The sequence below is a fragment of the Alosa pseudoharengus genome, unplaced genomic scaffold (assembly GCF_046254945.1).
Source record: "Alosa pseudoharengus isolate Yale_2024_CS ecotype anadromous, Long Island Sound unplaced genomic scaffold, YU_APseudo_1.1 YU_APseudo_1.1_scf_20, whole genome shotgun sequence".
NCBI classification, from domain to species: Eukaryota; Metazoa; Chordata; class Actinopteri; order Clupeiformes; family Clupeidae; genus Alosa; species Alosa pseudoharengus.
The window spans coordinates 30,445,434-30,469,299 of NW_027468664.1; the positions used below are offsets into that span (position 1 = coordinate 30,445,434).

Below are 23,866 nucleotides of genomic sequence, written 5' to 3' on the forward strand. Positions count from 1 at the left end.
TATTATTTATTTTCAACGATAGATTAAATCTTTCTATTAATATTGCATGTAAGATATATCCACACTGCTTCACCAATCATGTCTCACAGATGCCCCTCAAGGCCATGTGTTAACTGGAGCAGAGTCCAATCCCTCTAATGTGTTTATTTTTATTTGACTGTCTAAACTTCAGTGTTTAAAGTAAATTATGGATCCACTGTTTGATAATGTATGTCATAATTCTGCAGTATTCAACATCACACCATGTTTAATCTGTCTCCACATTCTCACGTCACATTCCTCTCTCCTTGATTAGCATAACATAAATTTGGCAACCTCACTCCTGCAGACTCCGCCCTATTGTACGCTCATGACATTCTCACGGTGCATTTGCGTTTCTAAATCTCCCAGAGGAGAGGACCACTCGACCCTTCCCTCTCAGCGCAACGATTAAATATTTCCATAGCTTTGCCGTGGTTATCAGTGTATGTCAAACGTCTGACCAGCGCAAGGGTATTTGGGAGAGTCGCAGCGCTCCAAAACGTACGTAAATAAACTCAGAATCGCCGTGGCTCCCTGTCATGCGCAATGTTGCGTTACACTGCTGCCATGTTGGATCAAGCTGTCGATGTTGCTGTCTGAGTTACGATGAAAGTTTAGATTTTTGAGACAGTGGGACACCAGAGCTAACTGGCTTTTTTTGGAAGTCGAAGGAACATCTGCACCGTATTTCAGACTCCCTGAACAAGTTAGAGATTTTACGTTCACCTCGCTTCGTCCGCAACAAACCTGCACCCATGAGAGGGTCCAGTTGCAGGCCACGGTGATCAATGACTGCCTGTCTCTAATTTTCTCTCTTTTGGAGTTCGCATTATTCTGTTTTTGATTGACAATTAAGTATGAGTGGTCATCCGCCGCCTCGGCGGCCAACGAATGTCGGATCCATACTCCTTACCCCGCAAGAAAACGACAGTCTCTTCAATCATCTGGGCAGGAAATGCAGCGTAAGTTTACTAGCTAGCGCTAGTCTAGCTAGCTGCCACTTTAGCTGACGCTACCAGGCTATGGTCCTGACTGCGGTGTTCAGCAAACGTTACAGTTACCTAATGTTATCAGCATATTACCTGCATCATTGTTAACGTTATAGAAGCATGTATGCCTGTAAAACACCTGTATGTTAGTCATGATAGTGTGTTCAGTTGTCCGTGCTTTTGAGAAATGTGCGGTCAGTGAAGATAGTATAAGCTATTAATCGGCAAATATTTTGGGAATGGCAGTGCACGCACCACAGGAGAAGGGACAGGGTGTGTTAACATCCCAGGAGCTGGTGTCATTAAGGCGGTGAAAAGTTTTAGCCAAGCCCTGAGGCCTACACCGACATTCCTGCAGTCAGCGACTGTTGTATGCTACTGCTAGCTAGCTAGGATACTTTTCTTAGGAATTGTTTACATAGACCTGGATCTGGAAAGTCAATTTGCTAGGAAGCGAGTCGTTGTGGTTTGTCATTACATAACGTTTCCTGTTTCTGACTTAGCAACTTGCTTTTGTACGTGCAGCTTACTTGATAACACTGTTTAAAATAAAGGCAGCAAGCCACAAACCACCTGGTACATTGCAAATATACAACATAAGTTGTATTTGTCCATCCGCAGTCGACGCTCAAAAGTGGTCACGGCCGCTAAATTGATGAAAGTCTACCTCTTCAGTCCTGCTGAACGATGAACTGGGAGGTCGTCGGTGTGTCGGCAAGACTGTTTTATTAATTGGGCATCGCATGACAAGAGCTCCTTATTTAAATGAACGTTGCACAAGCTCTGTTTTCTGTCCTTAAATTCAGTGCTGGCTCTGCTGACACAGCCCTCACTACGACGAACTGGCCCTATTAACTTACATGCGTCTAGGTGGTGTAGTAGACCAAGGTACTTGTCATCTTGCAGTTCTATTTTGATGGTCTTTGATGGTCTAAGTAGGCCCCTGGGAGAAATCTTAACAACAGGCATTTAACAAGATTCTGTAAAGGGTTTGAGCTGGCGGCGCCTGTCATTCCCACTGGCAGTGGTAAACAGTAAATGTTGGTCATTAGCCAGAAGAAAGAAATGGTGCTGCTCCTTAATTTAAGTCTCAGATCGCTTGTTTTTTTTTTTGCATTTGTTTAATCAACAAGCTTAATCAGATTTACTTCCGAATGCAGGGGCAATCTGTGTTGTGCAATGTTAACGCTTGAGTGAGTTTGTCTGTAGGCCTCTATACCCATTTTATTTGTGTGTGTGTGTGTGTGTTTCGTGCTATCTCGCCTGCCTTTATGTACTCTGGAGAGAAAGCCTTCCCTGATGACCTTTCACATCTCCACAATACAACACCACGTTTCCTCATACCTGTTCATTCACCGTTTCGACCGTAAGAATGAACCAGTGTGAAGGAAACAGAGAGGCGAGTTTGGGAGGCAGACTAGAAGGGGTCACATGACCAACTAGTCTTTACCTGGTGTCTCCTGGCTAGCATCTGCGCTGTTATATGGTGGCGGTGGTGCCCTTGTGACGGTGATGTCATTGCCTTCATGTGACCTACGGCTTAGGCATGTGAAGTATTCTAGCCATGCTGTCCTTTTCTCTGTGTTGGACAGTATGAAGAAGATTGTGTGTGTGTGTCAGTGTGAGCGAGTGTGGGGAAATTAAGCTGAAACGGGCTGCGAATGTGCAATCGCAATTACGTGTTACATAATGGCCCGATTATGAAGAAAACATTGGGTGAACGGGAACAGAACGGGAACAGAAAGAGTAACAGAAAACTTATCAACATTATTTTCCTCTGTGTCACTGTACCCCTCCCTGCCATCTCCTATCCCTGATATAGAGCAGCTATGGCAACACAAAGCCTGATTCTCCCTAGTGACGTGAGGCCTGTCCATTCATGTTTGGAGTGGGTGTATTGTCAGAAATTTCTCTGCTTACGACAGAGGAATTCCTTCACTGTGTAGTTTCTCTGCGATGCGACATGGAGGTCGTCCTTCAAGCCCCCTCTGGTGGCTCCTCAAGTCTCTCGCTCGGTTGCCTTCTCTCACTCTCTTCTCTGTATCAACCTTTCTTGTCCTTCACTCTGGCTTCCTCCTTTCTTTCCCTCATTCATTTACTCTCTCTCTGTCTCTCTCTCACGCATACCTATTGCTCAGGCGCGGCGTTGCTCGTGCGTCTACTGTTTCTTGGGGCTCCTGTTTCTCTCTGCAGTGTTCGCAGTCACAAGAGAGTAAAGGTGAAAGGCATCCAGTTCTTTTTGTGCAGACACGTACACATGCGCACACACACTCAGATCCACACCCATACTATACACCCCCCCCCCCACACACACACACACACACACACACACACACACACACACACACACACACACACACACACACACACACACACACACACACACACACACACACACTCTCACTCACATACAGAGATACACACTCAGCCACACCAACACAAATTTGCACTCACGTTCAGACACACACACACACACACACACACAGGGTATTGAGGAAAGTGGAGACGTAGAGAGTGCTAGTCTGTGCGGGGAGTGGGGGAGAAGGGGTGAGTGCCTGATCAGCAGTCCTCTCCCCTCGGCAGGAAGTGCTGCGGTGGGTCTCACTGGGGGCTTTGTGCCGCGCCGGTCGGCCGGCAGAGACAGGCCTCTCTTGATCTCCGCCGCCCGCTCTGGTGGGCACTCTCCCTTGGCACTCTCCCTCGCCACCCCCCCCCCCCCTCCTCTCTCCACTCTCTTTGCGCTTCCTGCTCGAGTGATGGGCTACTCGGGGGAAAACTTTGCTCCTGTTTGAGAGAGACCCCCCTTCTTTCTCCTTTATCATTCTCCTGTCCATTCCCTTAGTCACTGTAGAGGCTGAAGTGGTCCATGAGTTGCCCAGATGAAATAGTATCTATCTCTGTTTCTCTCTCTCTCTCTCCCCCTTTCTTCCTGTCTCTCTCACATCCTCTCAGTTGAATAACAGAAAGACGGTCAGAAAGATGTTCGCTGATTTAGTAAAGCTGTGAAGTCAGTTGCTCGACATCTTCTTCTTCCTCCTCCTCATCCTCCTTCGCCAATCCCCATCCATAAAGGCTTGTGCTGATACTGTAATCAGAGATGCACACAGTGGTCAGGGTCACGTCTGTGCAGTGCACAGCGCAGCGCTGCCGTTGCATAAGAGAGGATGGCTTCACGCGCCGTGCCGCTCTGTTCCGTTCCGCACGATTGACGACGGCTTAGCCTTGGCAATCACGTTCCACCGCGGCTCGCTCTCCACGGGCTGCCCCTCCGTTAAAGGAGAATTCCGGTGTGATATTGACCTAAAGTGTGTTGAAACATGATACAGAGTGTGAACGTATGTCTCATAGCCCATCTCGGCTTGTCCCCTGCACTCCAAAATCTGGCGCTAGTTAGCCGATGCTGCCAACAGCTTTTTCAATGGTGGTGCTTCGGCATCGGGCTAGCCATGCAAATAAATCACTGTTTTACACCATTTACGAGGCTCAATGTATCTCCACACTTTATTGGTAGACTTCCGAGGGCCCTGACATTTAAAACGAGACATTGAGAACTTGAAAAAGCACTGGTAGTTTACAGTACTTACAAGACGATTTATGCAGACAGTATCTTCACGAAGTTTAGCGTTTGCAGCCATCTTGAATTTAGTCACGATAAGTCGAGCGACGAGTAAGAATGAACAGGTATGATAAGGGATCAGATTCCAAAAATAATTCAGTGGAAATGCATGGATTCCAGTTTCTTCCAATGGCAGCAACTGGAATCCATGCATTTCCACGGAATTATTTTTGGCCAAAGCACCACCATTGAAAAAGCTGTTGGTAGCATTGGCTAACTAGCGCCAGATTTTGGAGTGCAGGGGACAAGCCGATATGGGCTAAGAGACATACGTTCACACTCGGTATCATGTTTCAACACACTTTAGGTCAATATCACACCGGAATTCTCCGTTAAAGAGGGAAGGGATGCCGTTTGCATGCTAACACAGAGGCTGGAGAGGGGAGCCTGTGTGGGGGCACAAAGACTCCTGCCACATGGTGTTCCTGCAGCTAACAACGCCACTGGAAAGGGCTTTGCTCCATGGTGAGGAAGACTATATGGACTAAAATGTTAGTCAATTTAGGTAAAAGCATGTGCTAAATGAATAAAAGTCAATGTTAATGTGCATGGGCTATGCAACACACACACACACACACACAAATAGAGGGTTGTGGGTTGAGGCTGCGGTAGTGCTGGGAGCGGGCATTCAGTCCATCTCCCACCTTGTGCTCTCTCCCTGCGGGCACACTTTCTGGCCGCCAGTAAAGATGGAGATTAAAAGTTCCGCTCTCCGCAGGCCCACTCAGCAAACGGCTCCTGCTCAGCCCTGATAAAAATCCACCCGCGCCCACCCTCATTTAAATACTTTTGCAATGAGAAAAAGGGAGGGAGGGAGGGGAGGAAGGAGATAGAGGGGGCGGTGAAAGGAGGATGGGGTGCTGCCAGTCGACTCTAGCATGACTGCGCTTTATGGATTGCTTGATTCCTTTAGCATCTTTTATTAGCGTTCTTTTTTCCCCTCCCTCTTTATTACAGGATGATATTTTTTACTGAGTGGCCTTCCAAGCGGCCTTCTAACGGCTCCTACACACAGTTGCGTGCGTTGCAGTGCTGGAGATGCATCCCATTCACTTTACATGGGCTTACATCATCCGTTGCCGAACTGAATTGTGGGTCCGTTGCGTCGCGTTGCTCCCGTCGCTCGCGTTGAGAAGTTCAGCTGTTGCTGCACCGACAGACGGCACCGGCCAATCAAGCCAATCGACAGACTAATTTGCATAGCTACCGTCGGGAACACCCACTGGCATGCGTTAATGGAACGCGTGTAGAAGCCCTAAGAGATGATGCGCTTCCTCTTGCCTGTGTGTTCTCTTGGCTCCTTCAGACTGCTCTGTTGAGTTGCAGACGCAGCTTGTGGACGCAGCAGCGGTGGTGCTGGAGCTGTGTTTGACCAGATCCTGTTCGCAGGGCCCAAATGTGCTAACAGGCCCCCAGTGTGGCGAAGCCCTCCACGACCCCGTCATTTAGGGCGCATTCCTGAGCCACACAGCTCCTGGCAGGGTCCGACGAGCCTGGCCTGCCCAACTCTCTGCTGCGGTCCTCTCACTCTCTTTCTCTCTCTTTCTCTTTTTCTCGCTCTGTCCTTTCTCTCCCTCCCATTTCCTCTCCTCTCTATTCTCTCAAACTTCTCTCTCTCTCTCTCTCTCTCTCTCTCTCTCTCTGCTTCTCCCCATTTCCTTTCATGAATCATCAGAGTTGACCCTCTTTTAAAGCAAGCGTCTTTCAAAGCCCCCCTCCCCCTCTTAGTTAGCTGGTGGTTTTGCACCAAAGTTCCAGTGGCATTTCCTGCATGGCAGCTTGTCCTGCGGATTGCAATTAGCACCCCAGGTGGCCGTCCGTGTCCCTCTCCTCCAGTCAGCCTTTTACGGCCTCCTCTCCAGACTGTGCAGCGCTGCAGGACTTTGTGGGCTGTTTCTTATTAGTGACCACTTGTAATGCTGTTGTCGACGACGAGCTCATGAAAGATACCGATGTGTGTTTTCATCATGTATGACTGCAGCTCTGTCATGGAAGGATGGACCTGATGATGGCCTCTATCTGTGGTAGAGCAGGAACTGTTGTACATGGATGCAAATGCAGTCCCTCACATAAGACTTCTCTTTCTCTCTCCCTCTCCCTCCCTCCATCCTTCCTTCCCTCCACATTGCTCTGTCATTCGAGGTGATGTGGTTGCATCCTCTATCTGACCCTGGCTCCTCTCTGTACTTCGCAGAGTTTCTGGCATTTGTTAACCGGACTGTTCTTTTTCCAACGCAATCATGGAAGAGCACTTCTCCATTCCCGCCCCTCCCCACCCCACCCAACCGCCCTCTCCAGCTCTCATTATTATTATTAGCAGAGCTGACTCCAGCAAGCGTTTCTTTTTGCTGCATCCCTGGCAGCTTGGCAGCGCACTTGCGTGAGGAGACTGCCAAGACACACTGTGTGTGTGAGCGTGAGAGGAAGAGAGTGTGTGTGTGTGTGTGTGTGTGAGAGAGAGGGGGGGGGGGAGTGTGTGTGTGTGTGTGTGCGTGCGTGCGTGCGTGCGTGCGTTTTCATAAAGCGAGAGAGAGGCACTTGGCAAAGAGGGCTGTCCAAGAGAGAACCGAGCCACTCTGTCATGGAGGACGGCGTGTCTTCGCCTTTCCGCCCCCCCCCCCCTCTTTCGTTTCTTTTTCTTTTCCTCCCTCTACGGCCATCGGTGATGTATGCCTCTGCGGTACTTCACCAAGCTCCAAACCCAGGTCGCTCCCGCAGCCTCCTGCAGTGGAGCATGGCGGCGTCAACAGCGGCGTTGACACCTCCGTCATCATTTCCTGAACCCCCCTGTGGTCCGTGGCCGAGGCGCTCTTCCTTTCACGGTGCCCCCACCACGCCCACTGCATCAGGAGCGGAGAGAGAGGGAAAGAGAGAGAGGGAAAGAGAGAGAGGGAAAGAGAGAGAGCGAGAGCGGCTGACTGACTGACTGACAGCAGTGGTGCTCCGGCCCCCTGCCAGCCACTGTGCTGTGGCCCAGGGAGCGCGTGTCAGCACAAACCCAAGGGCATAATTATGGCCAGGACCACGGCGTTCACAGCCAAAACACCCCATCACTGGAAATGATGCATGGAGGGTAGAAGTGTGTGTGTGTAGGTCTGTAAGCCTGTAATCCTGTTACTTGGGTGTGCCGATCTGTGTGTGAGTGAGTGTGTTTGTATGTGTGTGTGCGCGTAAGCCCTGTATGTGTGTGTACATCACTGCTTTTTATGGATGTGTGCGTGCATGCCTGTGTTTATAAGCGTGCGTGTGTGTGTGTGTGAGGAGAGGATAGAGGGGCAGCGTGTGTGTGTGTGTGTGTGTGTGTAAATGTAGGCCATAAACAGTGAAGGCATATGATCTGTCTTCTAGGTCACTGACTTGGAATCTAGGAAGATTATGGTCGTTCTCCCTGCCACCGTGATGCATAATGAGAATTTAACAGTTCTATCTATCCCTCCCTCCCTCTCTCGCTCTCTCCTGCTCCCCTCTCTCTCTCTCTTTCTTTCTTTCTTTCTTTCTTTTTTCTTTCGCTTTCTCTCTCTCTCTGTCTCTTTCTCTTTCTCTTTCTTTCTTTCTCTCTCTCACTTTCTCTCTCTCTCTGGTGGCCAGACCCTAGCCTCAGGAGTGGTGCAGGTGTTTACGGGCGAGAGGAATGGCTGCTGGACGAAGAGGTGCTGTGGCGTGGCCTGTCTGGTCAAAGACAACCCCCTGAGGTCCTACTTCATCCGGATCTTCGACATCAAGGTGAGCCCCCAGTAGACCTCTAAAGATTGCCTACAAAGAAAGCTTTGCCCATATAAGAAGAATTTTGCTACATGGGAGCTAACTTGTAGTGCAACTTGCAATAAGTAGTTAGCTTCGGTTAGCTCCAGGATCTCCTTATATGGGCAAAGATGGCAACTTTTTGTAGGAGGACTTTAGAGGTATATGCGCCACCACTGGCGTCGACCAACCGCCATGTCATGTTTGTGTCCATGGCGCCACCACACCGTTAACTCAACTCGGCTGATTATTGTGTATTTCGGTCTCATTTTAACACAGGAGGGAAAGACCTTGTTTGAGCAGGAACTCTACAACAACTTTGCCGTCACCCCCTCCAGGACATACTTTCTGACGTTTGCCGGAGATGTAAGTGTCTCGTCCCGTCTTCTCTTCCTGTGTGTTTTCGTGTTCTTTCGTGTATCTTTCTATATCCTGTGTTTATGTGGAAAGCTTTGGCTCAACGGTCATGCAAAAGACCTCAACAGACCATGAGGTATGTGCATCTGACCCTTGCGATAAGGCCTACAGGTTGAACTGATAGGAATCAGCCTGCCAGGAAGGATGTGCTCTCTACCTGCACCAGCTTACTCATCAGCTGTGTGGAGTCATGGAAACGCTCTTCATTTTGGATTATGAAGGGACTGTGTGGACGTGTTTACGTTGTTAATCATGTTGTTTTTTTGTTTGTCTAATTGATGTTTATTAGTACTGAATCATGTAGTGGTGACAATGTCATTTCTTAGTGGCATTTTGTCATTTGACAAATAGACATGCTCTCTCGAAAACTTGACGGCACAGTGTGACTATCATATTGGATGTTATTGAGTGTAAAATGGGACATTGGCTTCTCGTTTGTTATTTGCTATTTCTATATTGGGCAAAGGAATTCAGCTGATTCATGCGTGTGACTGCTTGCTCTTGCAGACATGCCAGATTGGCCTGAACTTTGCCAGTGAGGAAGAGGCCAAGCGCTTCCGCAGCGCCACCACAGACCTGCTGTCAAGGCGACAGAGGAAAACCGGTGAGTGTGAGCTGTCAGCGCTAACTTGTCTGCTAACATCTGTCCCTTCCACTATTACCCCACCTCACTCCTCCCCCACCTTCTATTACCCCACCCCACCCCACCCTAGTTCAGTTTCTCACTCTCTCATTTCTCTTCCACTGGCGGTTTCCACTGTTAACCTGCTGGATTTGACTCTATCTTTATTTTGCTCAAGCGTTGGTAGTCTTACCCCTATTTTTACTCTAGACCTCTCTTCCTTTTCTCTCTTTTGTTCTCTTACTGCTCGGATAGCTGAGATGATGACTCACTCCATTTGACCCCCCCCCCCCTCCATGCTATTTTAGCAAGTCTTTTTAACTCCACCATCATCTAGCCATCCTCTCTTTCTCCTGCGTCTCTCTTTGGGCTCTCTCTTTCTCTCTTTCTTTCTTTCTTTCTTTCTTTCTTTCTTTCTTTCTTTTTCTCTCTCTTTGGGCTCTCTTTCTCGCTCTCTCTCTTTCTCTCTCTCTCTCTTTCTCTCTCTCTCTCCCTCCCTCTCTCCATCTCCTTTTCTTGCGTCTCACTTTAGGCCCTCTTTGTAATGATGGCCGCTGTTCTTCCAGGGCCCTTGTTGGCCTCCCCGCCACTGTCGACTCGTTCACTCAACTCGTTGGTTGGTTTGTTTGCTTTGAAGTCTCTGGGACCCGTGAGGTACACGTTGGAGTCAGCGCTTTTTAATGGCTGGTGCTCCCGGAGTTTCACGAGGGTCTAAGCACTTCCTCCCATCTTTCTCTCTCGCTCCTTCTTTATCTCCAAGGCCCCATAGCGTGGCAGTGTCTTAGTCAAGGGGAACTCCGGGCCGATGAGCTACTTTGCAATATTGCATATTTGCACTTCTTTCCTCTCTTGCTTGCTTGAAATTTCCCTTCCTTTTCTATATGTCTACCTTTTAGCTTCTACCACTTTTTCTCTCAATCTGTCAATTTTATTGTGTTATACGTGTTCTTCCACTTTTTTTCCACTTGTTATTTGGGCTCTAAAAACACCTCAGTAAAAGCACTAACTCGAAAGACCCATGCCTTTCAAGTCTTCTAAAACTCCTTTTAAAATGCACTTTTTGCATTCGCCGTGACTCACTCACCCACTCACTCTCTTCCGAGTTCACTAACGCGTTCGTCTGACCGTCGCCAAACGCAGCATTTGTTTAATCATCTTAATTTTGTTTTTGCAGAGAAGAGACGTGACCCACCAAATGGTACGTTGTTAATCACTTGCCTCCTTTTCATATGATTCAATGTCATATTTTTTGGTAGTGCTTTTTTATGTTGAAGAATTCACTAGGCAGGGTTAGACAGAGCCAAAGCCCAATCTCATTTCAAAGTGAATTAAAAAGGGATGCCAAATCTTTTTAACTTAATATAACATAATACACTTTCAGACAGTCTGTTGAGTAACAGATTAAGTTCTCTGGAATTTTTCGGTTCATAAAAAATCATGAAAATAAACGCACAGCAACACCAACACATTTATGCATAAACACACACAAACATGCACAGCGCACACGCATTACTCACACACACACACTCACTCGCACCAACCCCACCCCTACCCCCAGATGTGTGTCAAGTCTAATGTTTTCCCCTCCCCATTTGAAAAAGCCTACACTTCCACACACACACACACACACACACACACACACACGAATGAGTGTGCAGTCACACATACACACACACACACTTTTGCTTGGAAGAATTAATCCTCTCAGGGTTAGTTGCCCTCCCACCATATGTGAACCACTCTAGTGGCGACGCCAGCTCTATTGCCCAAGGCTTGGCCCATCCCAGATATGGTTTGAATGTTCTAGAAAAGTGTTTTTGTGTGTGTGTTGTACAAATTCTTAATCTGGGCAAGCCGAAAAACAACAAAAACCCTCCTATACCCTGCCGTTTATCAATATTAACAGACACTGGTCGAGGAACTGCTTGTATTTCTGCAAAGGCTGAAGCTTCAATTTGTGCATAATGTGTTTCATTTTGTGCACCTCTCCCCTATGAAGTCTCCCCTATCGTTACGTTTGTATTGTTGATGTAGTGCCACTGCCACCTTGGAGCTCTGTGTGTGAACACTGTGATAAAATATAAAAAAAAATAAAATAAAATAAAAATATTAATCCGTTTAGCGAGAATTTTGGGCGCCGCCACTAATGGGTCTTATAGCCAATCAACATTGATGCGTCTCTCTCTCTCTCTCTCTCACCCCCCCCCTCTCTCTTTCTCTCTCCCCGCATGGTGCCTGGAGGTATGGTGAGAACTGGCCCTAATCTCTGTGACATTTCCAGTGTGGCCTAACAGATAGGAGCTTGACGTCCATGATTTGCATGGGTGTGTTTTGACAGCTCTGCCTCCCATGGTGGCCACAGGCTTTTCTGCTGTGCCCAGAGTGTGTATGTGTGTGTGTGTGTGTGTGTGTGTGTGTCAAGACGCAAGCAGAGTAATTTGTCCTGACACAAGTCACCCAAAGTTAAACTTAAAGAAGCATGCATTTACAGTGGATGCGTAGTGAGCCAACAAACACGTTCTGATTGGAAACGTGGAAAAAGGTAAGTTGCTGGTGCTAGTCCACAACTCCGCAGCTATACATAGGTGGCTCAGCCCCTGGAGGAAATCCAGGGCACGACAGCTTCCTCCACCACGGCTGGGTGTGTTGTCCCTGCAGCTTCAAGCTCAGTGACCAGACAAGCCGCTAGAAACACTGGCTGCATTTGAATACCACCAAGGTTACAGCTCCTTGATACAAATCGGCCCTCTACCACTGACCTTTAAAGAAAAGGGAGGGAGAGGGGGTTCCTTGTGGCTAAGAGGATGAACCTTTTCTTTCTGACTTGACTGTGCATTGTGAACCTGAGCGGAGCAGTGCATATTCCTCCGTGCTCTTAGGAAGGAATATGAGTGAATTGGGTGGTAGCTAGCTTGATATGTAGCTTACAATGGGAAATGTGAGGTTTGAGTGACATGGACCAGTAACGGGGCCTATTCATACCCAGCCACAGAATGACACTGCTTTCACGTGATTGAGCAGCGGTACCGTCACCGACTGCCAATCGGTCAGTCCGGGTTCGATTTACTCCATTTTCGATAAAAGCGTTGGCTAAACATCAGTCAACTTTAACGTCCTTATAAAACAAGAGACAAATTCTTGGTACCAAGCATGCCTAATAAGTAGATGTCAGCGGTTAACCCCACCCCACCCCCCGACCGCACATCTGTGCCCCTGAGTCTGCGGCCTCTCTCTCTCCGTGATGGGCGGCGTCCAGCCGGCTCGGCAGCAATTTATCACGTTTCAGAAGGAGGAATTGAGAGATTTGTTGGGGAGGGATTAGCGGTGGCTTTGCTGGTTATGTAAAAAGCCAGTGGCAGCGTGTAATTCGCCGGGATTAGACCACAACTGCCCCCCCCCTCTTCCCGGGGAAATGGGCGGGCCTCAATGGGCACCCGCTGGAAGAGGCGTTGCCCGACGCCAGCACGGTGACCTAAAACTGCCCCTTGAGCATAGCTTGATGATCCCATACCGAGCCACTCGGAGTCAGTCAGTTTGTCAGTCGCTCGCAGGGCAGTCGCAGGGGACTGCATCTACCGAACCCAAATCGCTGTGGGTGTCAACGTGTCTTCGTAGCTTGAGACTTGCGGGAGGACGTCCGCAACGGGTCATTGCCACCCCCATGCCAGCCTGGTCCTTACCAGCTCCATGAAGATGATGTTCTGCACCACCTTCCTGTCGGCTCCTTCTGAGGAGCTGGTGGAGGGCGGCCCGCTGGCCAGCGGTTGCCTGGCGCCGCTGCACTGCCTGGTGCTGCCGCAGGACGAGCTCTACGGGCCGCTGTCCGAGCCGGCCGCCCGCCTCTCGCTGCGCCGCGGATGCTCCGCGCTGGACATGGGCCACCTGCTGTTGGACCCGGCGAGCGACTCTCCGGCCAGCTCCTCCAGGTCCCAGAGTCCCGCTGGCACCAGCCCCGCCGCTTCACCTGTCCCCAGCACTGGCTCGCCAGCTGGGCACGAGAGCCGAGGTAGGGAGGCTCCCCAGACCCATGACGAAGGGCAGGGCGGATAGGAAAGGAGACGGAAGACCATTTGATTCCTTTTATAGGAATGTGGTTAGCATTCAGCTGTGGTTAGCATTCAGCACAGCAGCCTCCAGAAGACTGGAGGGAGGAAGTACGATTGGGTATTTAGTTGGCTGGTCTTTATAGGGGCTTCGTTTTTTTTGGGTTGGCATAGCAGTGTTTCTCTCTTTGTGTCGCCCCATTCGGCGACTGGGTCACACTCTGTGGCTGTGAAGGGGTGTGTGTGTGTGTGTGTGTGTTTGTGTGTTTTGAGTGTGAGCGTGTTTGTTTTGCTCTGAGAGGATCTCGGTGATTGCTGTCCCTCCCAGCTGTTCGTGTCGGCCCCAGCTGTTCTCCCAGACTGCTGGCCGAGCCTAATGGAAATGGTGCCGTGACTGGGGCTGGGCTAGGCTGCTGTGGCCGATGCTCTTTTCCGAAAAATGGGGCGCCAGACAGTTGTTAGAGCAGGCAGGGTGTCCTGCGGATTGTCCATTCTGATGCACAGAAGGGCGCAACATGTCTCCCGCTGGCAGGCGTCTGAACCTGAATGGTTCGTTCACATGGCCCGGTGTGAACTCCCCATTTTGCACGTCTCTCTCTCTCCATCCCTTGATCTGAGGGGGTGGAAAAGGTGTGTAGTTGAGGTGAGTTTTTTGTTTGTTTGTGTGTTTGTTTGTTTGTGTTTGACATGCTGACATCTGTCTTGCAGGACCTGCCTTGCCAATGGCCACCGTGGACATCAAAAACCCGGAAATCAACAACATGCGTTTCCATAACAATTCCCAGATGAACAACATTGTCCACAGCAACTTCAACAAAAAGGAGAAGAAAGCCAAGGGCAAACGGAAGAAACTGACCAAGGCGGACATTGGCACGCCAAGCAACTTCCAGTAAGAATTTTGTTTTTATTTATTTGTTGTCCTTCCAAAGCGTTTGTGTGTAGTTGCTCTTGCGTGTCGTTAGAAAGCCCAGTAAAATGTTTTAAATCCCTGCGAGCGCATAAGCTAATAAATGGAATATAAACGTGGGTGTCTCATGACTACTCTCTCCTTCGAATGGATTTTAATCCTGTATTATTTAATGCCCTTTTCACAACGTGAATGTGAACCAAGCCCTGGTCCCGTGCCCCATATCATTTTAATGCAGTGACTCACTAGGACTAGTCCCTCAATGGGCCAGTCCCCTCAGTACACTGGCCAAGACGGAAATCATACATTCATCTTTGACATATCCCCTTTAATCCTACATAATGTTTAGCTCACGTGACCTTCCTGGGTGAGAAATCGTAGAGCGTTATTTTCAGGAATGGGGTTAAAGTGGAATCCGTATGGCAGGTCAGAGAGATCTCGGCTCTGCTCTCCGACATCCAGGATAAGTGTGACCTTGGCCGACCTTCCGCAGCTCCCCGAGTGCCCCGGCCTGAGTTCACCAGACCTCCAGGGTGTCGAGTTCATCGCTGGGTGAAGGACCCAGGCTCAAAGTCGTGCTGGCCTGATTAATGCTGATGCGCGCACGTCCAGGTGCTGGAGATTTAGCACTGCTGGTGCTTTGTAGGCGAGTAGGGTTGCTGGTGAATATAGGCTATTGAGGAGCTGCAGTGGTCTTACTGTCTCCAGATTTCCAGCCCTGATGAATATGCATGCAAGGAGTATACATCCTAGGTACCTATGTGTGTGTGTGTGGGCACTTGTGTGCGTGAGGTGAGGAAGTAAATGTTATGTATTGATAACTGGTTCTCTCTCTCTCTCTCTCTTTCTCTCTCTTTCTCTCTCTTTCTTTCTTTCTTTCTTTCTTTCTTTCTTTCTCTCTCTTTCTCTCTCTTTCTCTCTCTCTCTCTTCCATCTCTCTCTCTTTCTCTCTCTCTCTCTCTCTCTCTCTCTCTCTTCCATCTATCTCCTCTCTCTCTTTCTCTCTCTCTCTCTCTCTTCCATCTATCTCCTCTCTCTCTTTCTCTCTCCTCTCTATCTATCTATCTATCTATCTCTCTCTCTCTCTCTCTGCCTCTCTCTCTCTCTCTCCAGGCACATTGGACATGTGGGCTGGGACCCAAACACAGGCTTTGATGTGAGTATGTCAACAACACTGGATGGCTTTTTAATTTCGCACAGCCCGTTACAGCATCGCACAGCGGAATCAAGTGGCGCATTTGATCTGCCTCTAGCCGGATGCGAGGGCTTAAGACAATGCTTTGACTTTCTCCCGTCATGTGCCTGTCATCAGCTGTCAACAGCCACGTCAGAAGTCAGCAGCCGCTTCTGGGTTTGAAGTCGCAAAGCCCACCGCTTATTGCTCAACCAGAAGCATTACACAAGCAGATTTTGGGGCGAAAAACAGTAATCATAAACCTGTTTTTGCATAATCCATTTGCTCCCCCTGAAAAAAAAAGAGGATAATATTTATCCGAACAGGAGAAGAAAAAAAACTTCTCATGCATAAAGTTATGAGGAGGAGGTATTAAGTGCTATTTTTATTGCAAAGGGGGAAGGATATTATGCTTTGTTAACAGTCCTGTGCCAGTCCTTATGATTGACTGATCTTGTGTTCCACACATCGTTGGCAGGGGATGAGGCAACACAAAATAGCCCACGGTGAAGGCCTGGGGTTAAATTCTGCCTGTTTGAAGATCATTTCCAAGCATGTAGCGCAAGGGCATGTAGGTCGCTACACACAGATATATTCACTGCTGGATTGAATATCAGAAATAACAGTAATAATCCAGTTTAATCTCCAAACCCAATCTAAATACTTCCCTCTGCTCAAAACATGCTGTGACTCAAGCACATAGTCAAGCCTCTTCACCAGCAGGGGGTGGTGCAGTTGTAGTGGAGGAGTTGTACTAATGGCCATAGTTTATGACCTTATTTATGCAGTGTATGTTTGTCACAGGGTGAGCATAGCTCAATGCTACTGAGGGGCTAACATGAAAAGACCAAGTAATCCGTGTAGGCCAGTTGTTTACTGCCAAGTATTACAGTGGTGCTAACTGACTAGCGCGCTATCAAACTCCTCTAAATGTGACGTCTGCTGTTCGTCCGTCTCCAGTTGAACAACCTGGACCCTGAGCTGAAGAACCTCTTTGACATGTGCGGCATCTCGGAGGCCCAGCTCAAAGACAAGGAGACGTCCAAGGTCATCTACGACTTCATCGAGAAGAAGGGTGGCGTGGAGGCGGTGAAAAATGAACTCCGCAGACAAGGTGTGTGTGCATGGGTTTCCCCTATGTGTGTTTGTGTGTCTCACAGATAGAGAGGTGTGTGTGTGTGTGTGTGTGTGTGTGTGTGTGTGTGTGGGGGTGGGGGGGGCGGCATAGGGGTGTGTGTACGTTTGTGTGTGTGAGACATGGTTGTGGTGGTTGCTAAAATCCATGTAAGCACAATGCCTCCTCAGCAAAGCAATAACATTTTTATACACTCTGTGTGTGGGTGCGCGTGCGTCTGTGTGTGTGTGTGTGTGTGTGTGTGTGTGTGTGTGTCCTTCAGAACCGCCTAGGTTGTATGGTAGGTTGCTCTCGCTGTCTGCATGATTTTGCAGTGGGTTTATAGACCTCTAATTAGCGCTTAAGGCTGCCCAACTACAGTCATGCTCTGCCCTCCGCTACTACTGTATCTGTGTTTCTGAGTGTGCAAGCATGCATTACTCTGTCACCCTAGTGTGGTTTTTCGTTTAGTGCCAAAGGATAACTGCAGTGTTAGCATGTCACCACTTTTTAGAACTAGTGGTATACAGTAGTTGTTGTATCAGAGGAGATTGTGTGCATTTTGAGTGCTTGCAATCATTTTTTAACTTGGCCAGACCGTTTTCAACTGCAAAAGTCCAGTAAAAGAAAAAAGTTTCCGATGGTAGATTCCAGGCTACTGCTGGGAATTTCTTTTGAAAAGCTCATGGCAGAGGGGGGAGTGTGTGTTTATTAGTGTAGGCCGTGCTGGAAGAACACCAAGCAGAGGCGTATGCCCCGGCCAAGTTCAACACTGCATCATGTGTGCCCACTGACGTTTCTGGTTAATGTTTTGAGTCAGATATCTTTTTAGAGTTATTGTAATCTCTCATTGAGTTTCAGTGCTGAGCTTCTCTCTTGAGTGCTTACTGTGATACTAGAAAGAGTGTGTGTGTGTGGTGTGTGTGTGTGTGTGTTGTGAAATTCAACTTTGATTCCTTTTGGAATGTGCAGTCTCCTTCATTGCTCTGATCATTGCAGTCTCACTGAAGTGAAATCTCATGTTACGTTTCCCCTCTTTCTCCCCCCCCCCCCCCCCCCTCCTGACATGTCCAGCCCCCCCTCCCCCACCCTCACGTGGCGGTGGCGGCGGCGCCCCCCCACCTCCTCCACCGCCCCACCACAGCGGCGGACCCCCACCCCCTCCACCTGCGCGCGGCCGCGGAGCGCCACCCCCTCCACCCTCCCGAGCCCCCTCCTCTGCCCCGCCGCCCCCTCCGCCCTCCAGACCGGGCATGACCGCCCCACCTCCACCCCCTCCACCCTCCAGAGGGCCTCTGCCTCCCCCACCCCAGCCTGCCCACGCCTCCATCGCTCCACCAGGGCCTCCCCCACCTCCCCCTCCCTCCTCCTCCTCTTCCTCTGCTGCCTCCTCTCCCTCCATGGGTGGAGGAGGAGGAGGAGGAGGAGGAGGAGGAGCGCCCCCTCCTCCACCACCACCCCCACCCCCACCGGGACCTCCACCCCCGGGGCCGCCCCCGCCGCCTGAGAACGGCGGGGGGGAGGGGCTGGACTCACCGGGCACCGGGGGCAAGTCGGCGCTGCTGGAGCAGATCCGCGGCGGCGCCCAGCTGAAGAAGGTGGAGGCCAACAACAAGCCCGCCGCCACGTCTATCGGCCGCGACGCACTCCTTGACCAAATACGACAGGGCATCCAGCTCAAGACTGTGAGTGCAGGCCTCCTGCGCTGTTTATTTATGAAGAGTTTGGTTCCAAAACGCTACAAGTCATTACATGATTAATAATCATGTTATTTAATTGTGTATTTCAGGTAATATCAATGAAATTGCAGTTCTGTTGTTTTGATTGAGTAAAGATACATCAAACTACAATACTCTTAAATTTTCACAGAAATTACTTGGAAAATAAAGTTTAAAAAAAAAAGAAAATTCATTAAAATGGAGGATATAGCGTTTTGGAACCAAACTCATATATATATATATTTTCATATATATTTATTTATTTATTTTTTGGGGGTGGGGTGGTGGCTTTTATACTTTTAATTTGATAGGACAGTGAAGAGAGTTACAGGAAGCAAGTGGGAGAGAGAGAGATGTGGTTGGATCAGGAAATGAGCCGGTTCGGACTCTAACCTGGGCTCCCGTGGGCCCGTTGGCCCGTGGATGGCTGCTGTAGTCAGCTGCGCCACAGCGCTCCCCAGGCCTGCCCCTCTATTAGATCAGTTGCACAGCATGCGCATGATTGGTCCTCAGTTGAACTTAACCTTAAATCATTTAACTTAACATTTATGATATGCCACTAACACTTAATTCAGCTGAACTGATGACTGTTACTGTGTTGTCATTTCTGTCGTCCCTTAGTTAAATTCAAATGTCATGTTAAAGGTTATGATTTCCACTGACATTTAATTATTGCGTAGAAATACAGGATCGAATGAAAATGGCAACATTCTTCTTTGTGTAGACCTTTGCTAAAGACCTTAATTATGCGTATTCCTAAGGAATAGGATAGTTAATGCAGGAATTCATTACATGTTTGTAATGTAATTTAATGATTGAGGAATTCATCCATGATGCTGTACATCCATTGGTGAATTTACCAATCATTATGTATAAATAAATCTAGAACATCTATCTACTTCTTAGTAAATTCTTGTATAGATCGTGTGATGTAATATGTGTTTTGGCTAAACTAAGGCTTGTTTACTGTAAAGTGAACAGAACCTGGGTATGCAGTTATGTAAAGGGCTGCAGGCGAGTGGTGGGTAGAGGCTGTTGAGTGGATGTGGGCTGATGTGTGGTGTGTCATGTGACTGCTTGTCCAGGTGATTGACGGCCCGGACTCGGCCCCGTCCGCTCCGGCCCCGTCTGCGGGCATCGTGGGAGCCCTGATGGAGGTGATGCAGAAGAGGAGCAAGGCCATCCACTCCTCTGGTGAGCAACTCATCGCTTTTCGTTAACTTTTCATCGTTTTTCATCAACTCTTCATCGCTTTTCATCCTTTGAGGTCTCCTCCTGTGTTGAAACTTCTATAGACCCTTTCAGTCTGCTCCTACAGGGTTTCTGGTTGAAATGCTCAAAACCAACGCCGATACTTTTTATGTCCCCAAGTTATTATTAGCTTCAAGTTGTTTTCTGTGTTGCTGGAAATGCCTTAGGAATGGACATGTTTGTTTATGCAGTTGAAAGGGTCTATGCAGTGGCCAGAACAATTTCAGAAAGGAGAGGGTCTTAATTTGTTTTTAAGTTTAATCCTTGGCAATGTGTATGTAATATAATAAGCTTTATTTGTATAGCTTCATACACAGTATGCAGCTCAAAGTGCTTTACATTTGGAGCATGCAACACAATAATGGAGAAGAGTCAGTCATGTTTTTGTGTGTAATTGTTTTTCCTGTGTATGCACATAACCTGAACAGTTTGATGTTGTCTTTGCAAAGTGGAAGCAAACCTAAGTATGAGTGAGGAGTAAAATAAAACTGAGAGATTAGGACCTCCAATAGCTCCTATTGTTACAGGCCGTAATACTTTAAGTTCCCCAAATGCTCAGTGTATTATGAGCAGATGGATGGGCTTTTAAAAGTTCATATTGAAGCCCTGCAGTAGAAAAGGCATCAACTTACTCGATTTTTATGTTATTTATTTATTTATTTATTGTCCCACCCACACTGACGCACTTTGCCAAATGTACACCAACATATCTGCTGAACAACCCACTCTCACAGCCTCAAAATCTGTTTTTTCGTCTTTGTAACTTTTGAGTTGACTCATATGTCATATGCTCATATGTCTTAACAACAATAATGTTTAAAGTCCAATATAGTGTTCAGTTGTATCTCAATGTTTCTCGGCTATCCTTATTCTCATTTCTTACCCCTAATGCCCAGAATATGTATTAGATTAGATCATTAGGGTTGCCAAATGTAGTGCTTTTTAGCGAATTATACACTTTTTTTGTCAGTCGCATTGCCTTTTTTTCAGTCTTTTTAGCTTGGTGTTACTGCTACATTTTTTAAGGGGTCTAATGTTGGGATTTGAATCAGTTTGAAGCCGAGTTTTGTTTTCCCTGTTTTCCAGTTTTTTGGTGGTTGAATTTAGTGATCTGTGGGTTTTGAAAGGTTACAAATCCCTTACTGTGATTGTGAATTTCCATTTGATGCTATTCAGTGGCTTTCTAATGAACCATAAATTGTTGATATTATTTCTGTTCAACTGCTATACTTTTTGGAGAAGTGTCCATAAAGCCTTCCTAATGGCACACATCAATCACTGTGAATGTTTGTCTTTAGTTATTAAAGTTATTTTGTGGTCAAATGCATCTGGAACTAATATACATCTTCCCCTTGTGTTTTAATCAGATGAAGATGAAGATGATGATGAAGAGGAAGACTTTGATGATGATGATGAATGGGATGACTAGTGACCCCCCCCCTTCCTAAGTAATAATGACACTAAATTGCTCCTGTCTTTCTAAAATCTTATTCAAATTATAATGTAAATGTTCTATCAGTTTTTTTTCTTCTTCTGTATATTTTTGTTGCCTTTAAGCTTTTTTTTTATCATTAATCTGTGCAATACCTCATTTAATCTGTAAAGGTTTGTCATCCTCTGTAAAGTTTTTTTTTCTTTATTAACGTGCAATTTTACATCAAGTTTTTCTTGATTTGTAGAGTTGATTTTTTTTTTCCATCAGTTCAAAGGGAGAACTATGGATCAGAACTGATGGAACCCTTAATGTTGTAATGTCAGTCAAAAGTGAAAACACTATTTTCATACCTTTATTCTTCTGTACTCAATTTCTTTTTCTTATCGAAATCTAGTTTAGCACTATTATTTTTCTCGAGAATCAACTCTTTGGAATATCCAGGCCCATTGCTGTTGATGAAATTGATTTTTGTAAATTTACTCAAGAGTATGAGTCTGTTATATTTTTGCACGAATTGAGAAGATAAAAAATGAAACAAAAAAAGATAGCAAGAAGCAGATATCCACTACATAGGAACAGGGCAATATCATAACTGTATTTAAACAACAAAGAATTCTTCTCTGGAGCAACCCTTGAAAATCCATTATGGGGGGGAAAAAAAAGAAATTGAACACTACGCAAAAATGCAACACTACAGCATACCCGTAGGCCGTAACTCTAACTTTACAGGTGCATACTTTTTTTCTGTTTCTATTTTTGTTTAATTTTGTTTAATTTTTGTTTTGTTTTTAAAAATTCAACACTAGCGTATCGTCGATGTCGTCATGTATATCTTTTACTCCCCCACCCCCCCGAAACTCGGAAGAGGAATCATGGGTCTTCAATGCTCGAATCAGGGCCGCATTCAAGTAAATGATCGGTGAACGAGGGAACAACGTCTCGGTGATCTATTTCTTTTTCTTTGTTTTTTTTTTTTTTTAATCATGCCAACCTGCTGCATTGTTACCTTAATAATTGAGTCACGTGACTAATGGCCACTGCTCACAAACACTAGATTAACCCTTTCATTCCCCTATGGGGCGCTAGCTTGGGGCCATAGCTTGATTCACTGACGTAACATACAGGGACGTGGCTACTGACAGACCGTGGGAACACTAGTAGCGACAAATGCAGAATGATTTGTTTTGTTTTTTATATGCAGAGCAGTTGTTGTCTTGAGTTTTATCAATTTCTCTTTCAGTTGTTCCTCAACAGGAAATAGCTTTGCATTAAGAAAACACACAGACATCAGACTTTCAAACATAGGTTGGAAAAAGAATTAAGTCGTACACTCAAATAAATGTTAATATTTACAGATTCTTATGAGACTTTGTGCTTTTAATTGTCACTAACCATTTTGTGTGTGTGTGCGTGCTTGCGTGCGTGTACAGTATGTTAATGTATGTGCATATGCATTCATGCACAAGCAAAGATCAGGGTTCCCACGGGTCATGGAATTTCTGGAATATCATGGACTTTTGGAAAGTCAGGAAATTTTATAATTTTGGATTGGATTTCAGGGAATTTTGTTGTAGCACTTTAAAATTCTTGCCAAAATACATTAATACAAATATAATTCCACGCAGACTGGTTAAGCTTTACTGCTTGCTTGAGTAGCCCAATTTTATTTATTCAATGCCCATTTATTCATCTGAGTTACCAAAGTAATAGATTCTTGAACGTTAGATGGCTGCTCAAAATCATTGGTCGGTATATTGTACCATTATACACATACACATTATATAGTAAGTCATGGAAATTCAGGTGTTTTTTGCCAAAGAAAGTCAGGGAAAAGTCATGTAATTTTACAGAGTGGGAACCCTGAAAGATGTAGCATTCACTAGTGTCTGACAGGAGAAACGTCATAAGGGAGTTCTTTGCTATAGGTGTGTTTGTGTAGAGTGTGATACTTTGTATGTGTTAGTATGGTCTGTGCATGTTGGTGTGAGTGAACTAGAGGCTATATTATGGTGTGTGTGAGTGTGAACTAGAGGCTATATGGTGTGTGGGTGTGTTTGTGAACTGAAGGCTATGGTATGGTGTGTGTGAGTGTGAACTAGAGGCTATGGTGTGTGAGTGAACTAGAGCCTATGCTATGGCGTGTGAGTGAACTGGAAGCTGTGATATGGTGTGTATGTGTGTGTGAACTGGAGTGAGCACTCGTGCATAAGAAGTGTGTGTAGCATACATACCAAAGTGGCCGGCTGTCATATTTAACTTCCTCCTGTGGGTTGGTGTTTTAACTTGATGCCTTGGGTGACCTCCGAGGCATGGTCCACTAGGTGTTTCCCCAAAGCCTGGTGGGTGTGCTGACAGAGGCGCTAGACGGCCTCATCACAACACACACACACACACACACACACACCAACACACTCACAGGATGCCACTGTGCATTTCTCATCACTCGTGCACAAGTTTGATTAATATGACAACAGATGCAATGACAACAGAGTGCCCTGTGAGAGGGTATAATTTGGGCTAAGGGTGGATTGACCTCAGATATCACCACTTGCCCTTTAAATGTGAAAATCGGAAAATGTGGTTCACTGTGACTAGCTAATATGACTACAGCTTTCACGTCATGTTACTAAAGTCCAGAGCGCTTTGGCCCACTGGTTAGCACTCTGGACTTGTAACCGGAGGGTTGCCAGTTCGAGCCCCGACCAGTGGGCCACGGCTGAAGTGCCCTTGAGCAAGGCACCTAACCCCTCACTGCTCCCCGAGTGCCGCTGTTGTAGCAGGCAGCTCACTGCGCCGGGATTAGTGTGTGCTTCACCTC

At 47.0% G+C, this 23,866-nt stretch overlaps 1 protein-coding gene across 2 annotated transcripts; it reads left to right on the plus strand.

Annotated features, from left to right (window-relative positions):
- The first annotated feature begins 356 nt into the window (after positions 1-356).
- On the plus strand, positions 357-22,405 carry LOC143136380 (actin nucleation-promoting factor WASL-like). Of its 2 annotated transcripts, XM_076297072.1 has the most exons (11): positions 357-983; positions 8,215-8,349; positions 8,647-8,733; positions 9,292-9,388; positions 10,581-10,604; positions 14,158-14,338; positions 15,470-15,512; positions 16,491-16,644; positions 17,719-18,329; positions 19,448-19,556; positions 20,981-22,405. In XM_076297072.1, the coding sequence occupies exons 1-11, from the start codon at positions 879-881 to the stop codon at positions 21,040-21,042; spliced, it is 1,608 nt and encodes a 535-aa protein (XP_076153187.1). In that variant the 5' UTR covers positions 357-878; the 3' UTR covers positions 21,043-22,405. The 2 variants fall into 2 exon arrangements, with proteins under 2 accessions (XP_076153187.1, XP_076153188.1); XM_076297073.1 differs by lacking the exon at positions 10,581-10,604.
- Positions 22,406-23,866: the final 1,461 nt, after the last annotated feature.

Excerpts from the sequence above, each read along its gene's own strand:
- LOC143136380 (XM_076297072.1), top strand. The coding sequence starts at position 879 with ATGAGTGGTCATCCGCCGCCTCGGCGGCCAACGAATGTCGGATCCATA. Across the intron at positions 14,339-15,469 it reads GGCACGCCAAGCAACTTCCA|GCACATTGGACATGTGGGCT; the intron begins GTAAGAATTTTG and ends CTCTCTCTCCAG. Across the intron at positions 15,513-16,490 it reads ACCCAAACACAGGCTTTGAT|TTGAACAACCTGGACCCTGA; the intron begins GTGAGTATGTCA and ends GTCCGTCTCCAG.